At 46.2% G+C, this 9,850-nt stretch overlaps 1 protein-coding gene and 1 long non-coding RNA gene across 5 annotated transcripts; both read left to right on the forward strand.

The window, feature by feature from the left end:
• The first annotated feature begins 219 nt into the window (after positions 1-219).
• Positions 220-895, forward strand: LOC119338821 (defensin Tm-AMP-D1.2-like). Its single transcript, XM_037611045.1, has 2 exons — positions 220-408; positions 492-895. Exons 1-2 carry the CDS (start codon positions 336-338, stop codon positions 668-670), a joined length of 252 nt encoding a protein of 83 aa, XP_037466942.1. The 5' UTR covers positions 220-335; the 3' UTR covers positions 671-895.
• A 1,196-nt stretch (positions 896-2,091) lies between these two features.
• LOC119341666 lies at positions 2,092-6,437 on the forward strand. 4 transcript variants are annotated; one of them, XR_005165233.1, is made up of 7 exons: positions 2,092-2,676; positions 4,317-4,413; positions 4,922-5,049; positions 5,169-5,247; positions 5,357-5,542; positions 5,741-5,966; positions 6,096-6,437. It is a non-coding gene; the product is annotated as an uncharacterized LOC119341666 (long non-coding RNA). The 4 variants fall into 4 exon arrangements; XR_005165231.1 differs by lacking the exon at positions 2,092-2,676 and adding an exon at positions 3,517-3,561; XR_005165232.1 differs by lacking the exon at positions 2,092-2,676 and adding an exon at positions 3,517-3,561 and having other exon boundaries at positions 5,357-5,538.
• Positions 6,438-9,850: the final 3,413 nt, after the last annotated feature.

The raw sequence follows: 9,850 nt of genomic DNA on the forward strand, positions 1-9,850 counted from the left end.
GCCGACACCTCCACTCACTCCCATGTCGGCACGCATATGATTCGAGTAACTTCTCGGACACCTGCCATGGCAACGTGGGATCACCTACTGTACATGCCCATCCACCACCACTGAGAATCTCACCGATCTTTGTTAAGCAGCCTAAACACCCATCCACCACCACTAATATATCTCTCTCTATCTGTGCAATGCCTATATAAACCTCTCCTTCGTCTTGCGTTCACTCCACCTTCGCTTTGCTTAGCTAATTAAACACAGCTAGCAGCACGGCGGAGAGCCCGCTCGGTTCTCTAGCATCTCCGGTGAAGCAAGCAAGCAAACAAGAGTAGAGAGTGATGGCGTCCCCTCCCCGCATGGCCGCCGCGCCCGCCATCCTCCTCCTCTTCCTGCTCCTACTCGTCGCCACAGGTACGTCCTTCCCGTCCATGGATAGTGAGCATCTGTACTCACCGGCACTTACTTACTTATTGCGGACTGTGGTTGCATTGCAGAGATGGGGACGACGAAGACGGCGGAGGCCCGGACGTGCGAGTCGCAGAGCCACAAGTTCAAGGGCGCCTGCTTCAGCGACACCAACTGCGCCAGCGTGTGCCGCACCGAGAACTTCCCCCGCGGCCAGTGCAACACGCACCACGTCGAGCGCAAGTGCTACTGCGAGCGGGACTGCTGAGCTAATTCCGTCAGCGGATGGATGCTTGTTCGTGTGTTAGGATGACCAGAAATAAAAGTTGTGTTGCCTCTTCATCTGCATGCATGCGTGTATTTAGGTGAAGATCGGTCCGGGATGCATGTGGCTTCTCTGTGTTGTGTTGGATTCAGTTAGTGTTGGCTTATCCAGAAATATGAGAGGGAGGGATGCCTGAGCTCTCTCAGCGATTAGAGCTTCTCGGCCGTCCGATCGTTTGCCTGGTGCGCTTTCATCCGTCCGATCTCGCCGCTGGATCGTCTTGGCCGTCCGATATTTACCACATCGTCTACAGCCGTCGGATATATTTCTCTATGAGCGGTGTCCCGCACGGCCGTGCCACCGCGCGTTATTTTGGTGCCCCGCCGGGGGTATTTTGGTCATTTCCCTCCTGCCTATAGAAGAGGCGCCCGCTACCGTGGGAGAGACCTAGCTCGATTCCCTCTCTCGCCCGCGCCACCCGTTCCCCTCCTTTCCCTCTCTCGATCTCTTCTGCAGCCCTCGCTCCCTTCCTTCCCTTCCCTCGCGCCGCCGCTCTCCTCCCTCGTTGCTCTCTCCGGCCTCATCCGCCACCGCTCCTATGAGCCTCCCTCCTCCCCACGAGATCCCTTCTGCTCGAGTCGCCGAGGAGCACCTTCCCCTCCCCGTCCCCAAAGGCAGCTCCCGCACTCAACCCTAACCCTAGACCGTGCGCCCGCCCACCCCCGCTGCCTCGTGGCTTGAGCCCGCCCGCGCTGATGGAGCCCAAGCAGCTGGCGGCCAACGTCGCCGCCGCCAAGCCGGAGGAGGACAAGGCGGCCGAGGATGAGGAGGACGCGCTGCTGGACCGCCCGCAGGCCCTCATCTCCCGCGTCGTCGAGCAGGAGGCCAACCCCCAACCCGTACTTCATCCACTCACGCGGATCCGTTGGCTGCGAGTCCGGGCGCGTCGGATCCGGTGGCCATGGACCTGCAGCTCCTCAAGGTTTGGACTTTCTGATTTTCGAATTACATTAAACCTATGTCTAGATTGTATATTACACTGCCCAGCGTTATTACGTTGTCTAGATGGTCACACTTTTAATGTTGAATTGACTTCAGATCTTCAACACAAAGGATTTGCAGCATATATAGATGCATTAATGCCAATCTTTATCACTCTAATACGTATCTACTCCTACCTACTTGAATCTTCTATTCCCAGTTAATTAGAAAATTTGTTATTTGTGGACATCTCCTAAATACGCAAATTAATTTTTGTGTTAACGAGCAGTACGTTCTGTTTTCATTTGCGACTTGAAGGTCAGCAACGTAAAGCCTGAATGCATCTGAAGGCATATTCCATCATTGAATATATACTAATATAAAGGCAGGTTACAATTATGCGCAGGTAGAAAATTCATCATTTTAGTGTCCATCTGAAGAATCACATCCTAATAGGAATAGGGACTATGGATGACATGTTGATAGGAATCTGAGATGATAAAAAATAGCACTCATCCAACTGCTAACTGAATATGCTGGAAATTAGCTCGTAGTGACATATATTATTACTGTAGCATACTGTCCTAGACTTGCATATTCAAAATTAATGCATCTCATGCAGTAGTGCCATTTGTCGACACACCATATGATATATGAATGAAACCATAAAAGTGTATATGAAACTGTATAATCTGGCACTTGGTTTCATGCCTCCAGCAATGTGATGTCCTTTTTATGTTATCATGGCGTATTGATAATTAAATGATGATTCACTCACCCTTGATAATGTCTCCTTCTCTTGAGCTAAGCACATGCTGTCAACATAACGGAACAACATGGAGCTGCAGACATGCACTTGGAGCACAGGTTGACTCGCAGATGCGTCTGCAATCTCCCAAACAAATGAGTAGCACCGTGTAGTCGTGGGCTTGCAGCAGGTTGGCGGGTGAATGGTCATAGCGGGAATATAACGGGCATGTCGACTGCTGCGAGTATTCCATTCAAGTCGACAACTACAGTTGCAAGAGGTGTGTTGTTTACTTGGAGAAATTTTCCAGAAAATCATCAATTTATTTAGCATTAGTTAAATCAGTTTGTCGAGCTGAGCTTTTGATCTTGATGGTAGTGAGAATTCTGATGGTAGAAAAATTCTGCTATTGAGATGGTTCTTCTGTTTTTTCTGTACTCCTACAATTCTAATGCAACATTGCTTTTTAGTGCTAAAGTACTAGCTTACATCCTTTCTTTTACCTTTTTCCCTTGAAAAGCCAGGTAGAAGTTCTGTTTAAACACTTGTATATAGAGGACTAAGAATTTTTTTTTGTTCTTCTTGCTGTTGGCTGGTAGCTTTTAGTAGCAATTTGGATAATTTTGTGCATAATATTTTGTTCGATTTTGGGGCATGAAAGGTCAGGGATTCTTTTATGGGTGGATCATGGCCTCCAGAACAATGCACACTATACAGTAGCCTGACAAAATTGTGGTCGGTGCCTTCCTATGGTTGTTAAATTACTGCTCTTTTTCTATACAGTAGCGGCACACTATACAGTAGTCTTATTTCCTCTTGCATCTCCCGAAGGGGCGCTGCCGCCGGTACCGCCGCTGCTCCCCCGCCCAGCAGCGCCATCCTCATATGACCGCACCACCACAGACAGTGGCCACTCGAAAAAACGGGGGCGATGAGGAGGCCAGGACCTTGGCACAGACCCGTGCTCCCAGCACCGGATCCCTCCTCGTCGCAGGGCCAGCCCTCCCGCCGGCTTGGTGGCCCGTGTTTGGGCAGCCGCCGCGGCGTCGTCGTCGGCGGATGCGGTGGCGGGGGACTGCCACGGCTTCCGGCCGTGGGTTCCGGCGATGCCAAGCTGTAGATCTGAGCCGCCGTCTCCATTTCATTTCGTCCATGTTTCGATCTGGTACCTCCACTCCTCACCACCTCTCCCCCTCTCATCCACCCGCCCAGCTCCTCCACTTTAAGATGCAGATTGAAAGCCATCAGGCGCTTTGACTTCTAGGGAGCGTTCATGTGTTGCACTGATGCCTATGGTCTGTTAAACATCATGATATTCCTGTCTAATGGAATAAACAGGATAGTAATCTTGAACAAATGCTATACACAGACTCGCTGTATGCCTCATATGCTTCGCCTTTACTGCTTAATCTCTCACAAGTGACCTCTGCTGCTCATACTTTTGCCTACTTAATGCATGCATAAGTCTACAATTCTTTGTGTATATAGTGAAATGGGTGTATGACAGGTTCTTTGTTTTCAATTTTGTAGCTTAGGCACTGGGATCTTCTTTGAAGTAATTGAAGCTATCCTAATTGACAAACTAAATTCAGTGGGTTATACTGAGAATCGATACTCTGCTCAGTTGTATTTTTACTGAAACATGGCATGTTGTTTTTGTTACTCGTACCAAGGTTCAGGACCTTGATGAGTTGGCTGATGATCCATGTAGTTTTGACTTACCATGATCTGAATATGTATGTCAGTATACATGATTAAGTAATGGCTAAATGACTGTGATGTGTATGTCATCTTTAATTGAATTTAGATGCTTATTCAATCTGAATTTAAATGTTTTATCATTCGCCAGGTCTTTGCTTGTGATTTCTTGTGCTGTAAACTGTAATTAATCATCTTTACCTGTTGTCTATTATCCTACAGCTGGGCTCATGCACTTGGAATTCTTTGCCACCTGATAATTAGTGAAGGTAGTATATCTCTGGATCGTAATTGGAGTGCCAACTCTTCTAACAGCTGGGTGAGAAATTAATGCTTAATTATCATTTATTTAACTTTATGCTAACACATTAGATTATCTGGTGAAGCACATGTTTCATCTTGCATTCCCTACCTGTACAGACTATAGACGGACAATACATTAGCTCTAATCTCAGACACTGATTAATTAACTATATTACTAATCAAATAGCCTGCTGTTTACTGGGAGCTGCTAATACTACTGGCTTACTCTTTGGAACCTTCGGTTGATCTATACATGTGTAGCTAGCTGCTTTTCTCCATGGCGCATTTCGTGTAGATACGTAGAGATGTTGATTAGTAAATGCATGCAAACTGAATTCTGTATTAGTTTCCAGCCAGTAGCATCACTGAAACGACGGTTCTTCTCTATGCGAGTTAAACGGATTGCTTGGGTGAGATTTTGTTAGGATAATCTCAGAGGTTGCTAGCAATCAGTAGAGTTAGTCATAGTACTAATACATGTGCAAGTTTTCTTTAATTAATTTTGGTGCTTCTCCTGATTGAAGATGGCCGTGACCAATATCAGAACTTCAAAACCCCATTAAACATTGTTGGTATGAATTGGGCTTGGAAAATACTCGATCGAGCAGCTCCTTTGTTCTACATTTTGGTTCAGCCTTACACACTTCACCAGGTATATGAATTTATTTAGATGTATGTAGATACTTAGGTGTACAGGGACCCACTGTATTCCTTTTCTTTTTGTAACCTCATATTGAAATATCTAACTTTTTGTATAATGGATCTTTTCAGAGAATTGCCACCGCACCTAAAAAACAATAGTTTCAATTGTATAAAGAAATCCATGTATGTGTGACAACCTTTACACGAGGTAACACACTGATCTGCTTTGCTTCACATGTTATCGTCCCTGTGCCTACGTTTTCCAATCTGATGTGCTATTACCGCACGTGTGACGATTGTCGTTTGTGCTGAGGCAGGAGGGCAACAGCGTCGACATGGCGATCGAGTCACTCCTGAATGCGGAGAAGCAGTGTTGCCTGGCTGGCGATGTGGCCAGCACTAGGAAGGACATCGTCGAGCTCTCTTTCAAGGATAGCGCCTGGAAGACGCTTAACTACCATATCGTTCTCCTCTCTAAGAGGAGGAGGGGCCAGCTCAAGTAGGTACAGCTAGCCCACCACAGCTCGCTCCTCCTCCCCCCCTTCCTGCTTTTGTCGTGACCATGGAAATCAATTATCCTCTGGATTGACTATGCCTTGCTTACCTTGCATTGGGCTCATTTTGCTGATTGGTCGAGGGCTCGATCCGCTGCTGACCCAACGCACACACATGCTCACCTGTTTGTCTCTGTGCCCGTGCAGAGAATGGCGTCATCGGGGAGGACGGCAGTGGCGTGCCCGTGTTCGCGGAGTACACCCTCGACGAGCTACACGCCTCCACCGATGGCTTCGCAACGGACCACATCATCTTCGAGCACTGCGAGAAGGAGCCTAATGCCGTCTACCACGGACCCTCTTCAGCTCTGGCACCACCGTCGCCATCAAGCGCTTCGACCGCTCCGCCTGGCCTGACGCACGCCAGTTCGTGGTTCGTGCCCCTTGCTTTGGTTTGCTTTGCTTCACGGGGGTGGATCGTCACCTCGTATGCACCATCGTTCGACTGGCCTCTGCTGCGGAGTCTGAACTGAATTTTGCTGACATTTTTTTGGATGCACAGGAGGAGGCTAGGGCAGTTGGGCTGTTGCAGAGCGGTCGCTTGTCCAACCTCATGGGATGATGCTACGAGGGTGGCGAGCGGCTGCTCGTTGCTGAGTTCATGACGCATGATACCTTGGCAGCTGTGATTCGTAGTGTGGTTAGGGTTTGTTAAGTTTACTAGCTCCTTCATTGATGATGGGTGGCCGGTGGTGCTTTTCTGCCGAGAATTTAAAAAATAACTTATTCCCTGTGTCATGCGGTTTATGCATCTCCTGCCTATTTCTCTGTTTCAGATAATGGTCATGTTTACACTCGAGTGTGTGATTTATGGAGGGGAGGTGCAGTCTATCTGAATATTCAATTCATGCTTTGATCATGAGTATAGAACATTCAAAATTAGCAAAAGCAATTATGCATAGCAGCATTGTCAATCTTGTTGGCTATGAAACTGCATGTTTGTTGTTGCGGTATGGAAATTTACCATGCTGTGGCAATGGGGGTAAACTCTTACGGTGAGGTTTTTTTGTGTACCTGAAGTCCGGAGATAAAGGTAGGGTACCTGAGGTGAGTCTTCTGCCCTTCCATGTTTTATTTTTTTGTGTGTCTTGAATTTTGTATTTAATCAATGTGAATTGTTCCATAACAATTGCCCTGTTTTGATTACTGTGATCGTTATTTACTGCTTTTGATGGTCACTACAAAACTCGCCCTTTTTAGACAGGTGCATCACTTGGTTTGATACATTTTACATCCAGGCTATGATGTGTTGGGCTCTTTGTTAGCCATGTTTTGCTCAACTTTTTTTGAAGGAAATTGCCGCATCGAAACCAAGATTTCCTTTTGTTGATGGCACCATAAGGTTGTATTACTTTGAACACGTTTAGTTTTAGTTTGTACAAAGCTTCCTTTTGATGGCTTGAAACATGTCACTAAATCCAGTTGAATGAAGACACTTATTAGTATGCTTAGTAGCTATGACTCGGTAGTTGTCTCTCCTATCCTGCTCTTATTACCCCCTCTCCTATTATAGCGCTTTTGGTACCGAAGTTCATGTCGAGTGGCTGTGCTTTTGGTTTCAAACTTACTATAAAATTGATCATGCCTTATAGTGTGATGCCGATAATGAGCATCACTATGCCTCGCTTTCATCACAATTGAATGTTTCTTCTTCACTGTATTGTTATCATGTATGAATGCATATGCCGTACCTGGATTACATGAATGCATATGTTGTACATGTATTAATACTAACTTTGCATTACCCGCTTGATCAAAACGTTGTGACCGGCACCCTCGCGCCAAGGCGCGATCCCGATCTAGTGAGACATGCACGGGAGGTACCGTGCATAGCTGAGAACTTAATGCTTTTGGGTGGGATCCATGCCACTTTTTCCTCTAAAAGGTTTGATATATTTTTTTATCTCTATACTCTCATATTCATTGAGTGTTGTGTCAATGCTATATATACACACACACACACACACACACACACACACACACACACACACACACTAATTACAGACTCCAAAGAAATTCTCACGTTAATTAGAATTTACGGACCGTTAATCTGATGGGATCAAATTATTACGATGTAGATCTTTCGTTAGGTTTTTCATCACATTAAACCATGATATATATCCACATCCGTAGGATGACTAGCATTGTATCCCTTAAAAAAACTCACCAGCAACCATGATCTATCTACATCCGTAGAATGACCTAGCTTAAACCAGTATATCGTCGAAAAAACAACGGCATACCCTGTAACAGCCATGTGCGATAGGAGGACTCCTATGCTTATTCTCCATTATTCCTAAAAATAATAAAAAACCGATCTGCTATTACCCTGCCTGCCCCCAATTGATTCGTGTGTATACGCATTTATTTCTTGACAACAAAGTTTATTCTTTTTTTTTCATGCGTGCAGTTTATCCCTATTTTTTCTCCCCCAATTTTAACAGTTGGGTCCGGTCTCTAATCTCTCTCTTCTATTTAATCTCTCCATCCCTGAATTAAGGTTGGACGGTTGTGTGTAGGGTAATCTTGTCAGGACCAGAGTCCCTCTGTGCTGAATTTAAGCACGAACTAGTAGGTTTCAGACAAGAATTTGGGCGAATTTAGCTAGGGTTTTCATTGCAAGAGGAAGGGAAAGTAGTAGCACGCCACCGGCGGCTAGGGTTTACACCCAATAATTCTATTACATGCCTCGAATGAAAGGGAAAGCTGGCTTATATAGCCATTACAGTAGCTGTAAAGCAGAAAAGCAGAAAAATGCAAGCACATGACTTGTCGGACGGTGAACAGCTTCTCCCGCGTCTTCTAAGCCGTTGGATGGTTGATCGAAGATAAACCCACTTAAGTGAACCGTTAGCTTGGCCCTGAGACCGTAGGATCTGAGATGGACGGCTGTCAATGCAACTGACACGCAGGAACAGGGGAACTTAAGAACTGAGCCTGACAATACCCCCCGATTAAGCTGGAGCTTGTCCTCAAGCTCTGAATGCAGGAAAAGCTTTCTGGATAAAGGCTGAATCCTCCCAAGTTGCTTCCTCTGGTGGCAGATTTGCCCATTTCACTAACCATCTGACTACTGGAATGCTTATATTGCCTTGCTTCCTTGGAATTAGCTTCCTCTCCAGAATAGTTTCAGGTTCAATTCTGATTGTCCCATCAGGACCAACCAGGAGAAGTTTGGAAGAAGGCACCACCTTGGGTCCAATATGCTTTTTAAGCTGACTGACATGGAATGTGTCATGCAACTGGCAATCTTCAGGCAAGAGCAACTTGTATGCATGATTTCCAATTTTACTCAGAATTTTGAATGGCCCATAAAACTTGGAGTGTAGCTTAATGTGCCTGTGCAGACTGAGAGAAGTATGTATGTGAGGTTGCAGCTTAAGATACACCATTTCTCCCACCATCAACTCTCTTTCTTTTCTGTTCCTGTCAGCAAAGAATTTCATTCTTGCTTGTGCTTTCAAGAGATTTTGCTTGATCACTTCCACTGCTAGCTCTCTGTTCTGCAACAGATCCTCATTGTCCACACAAATAGTGTCAGGCAGAGCTGATTCAGCCACCATAGGAGGAGGAAAACCATAAAGAGCTTGGAAAGGTGTGACGCCCCCGATTCAATCGTACACTAATCATGCACGCAAATGTGTACGATCAAGATCAGGGACTCACGGGAAGATATCACAACACAACTCTACAAATAAAATAAGTCATACAAGCATCATAATACAAGCCAGGGGCCTCGAGGGCTCGAATACAAGTGCTCGATCATAGACGAGTCAGCGAAAGCAACAATATCTGAGTACAGACATAAGTTAAACAAGTCTGCCTTAAGAAGGCTAGCACAAACTGGGACACAGAACGAAAGAGGCGCAGGCCTCCTGCCTGGGATCCTCCTAACTACTCCTGGTCGTCGTCAGCGGGCATCACGTAGTAGTAGGCACCTCCAGTGTAGTAGGAATCATCGTCGACGGTGGCGTCTGGCTCCAGGGCTCCAGCATCTGGTTGCGACAACCAGGTAGAAGGGAAAGGGGGAAAAGAGGGAGAAAAGCAACCGTGAGTACTCATCCAAAGTACTCGCAAGCAAGGAGCTACACTACATATGCATGGGTATATGTGTAAGGAGGCCATATCAGTGGACTGAACTGCAGAATGCCAGAATAAGAGGGGGATAGCTAATCCTGTCGAAGACTACGCTTCTGGCAGCCTCCGTCTTGCAGCATGTAGAAGAGAGTAGATTGAAGTCCCCCAAGTAGCATCTCC

Source organism: Triticum dicoccoides, chromosome 7B, assembly GCF_002162155.2.
Source record: "Triticum dicoccoides isolate Atlit2015 ecotype Zavitan chromosome 7B, WEW_v2.0, whole genome shotgun sequence".
Lineage (NCBI taxonomy): Eukaryota > Viridiplantae > Streptophyta > Magnoliopsida > Poales > Poaceae > Triticum > Triticum dicoccoides.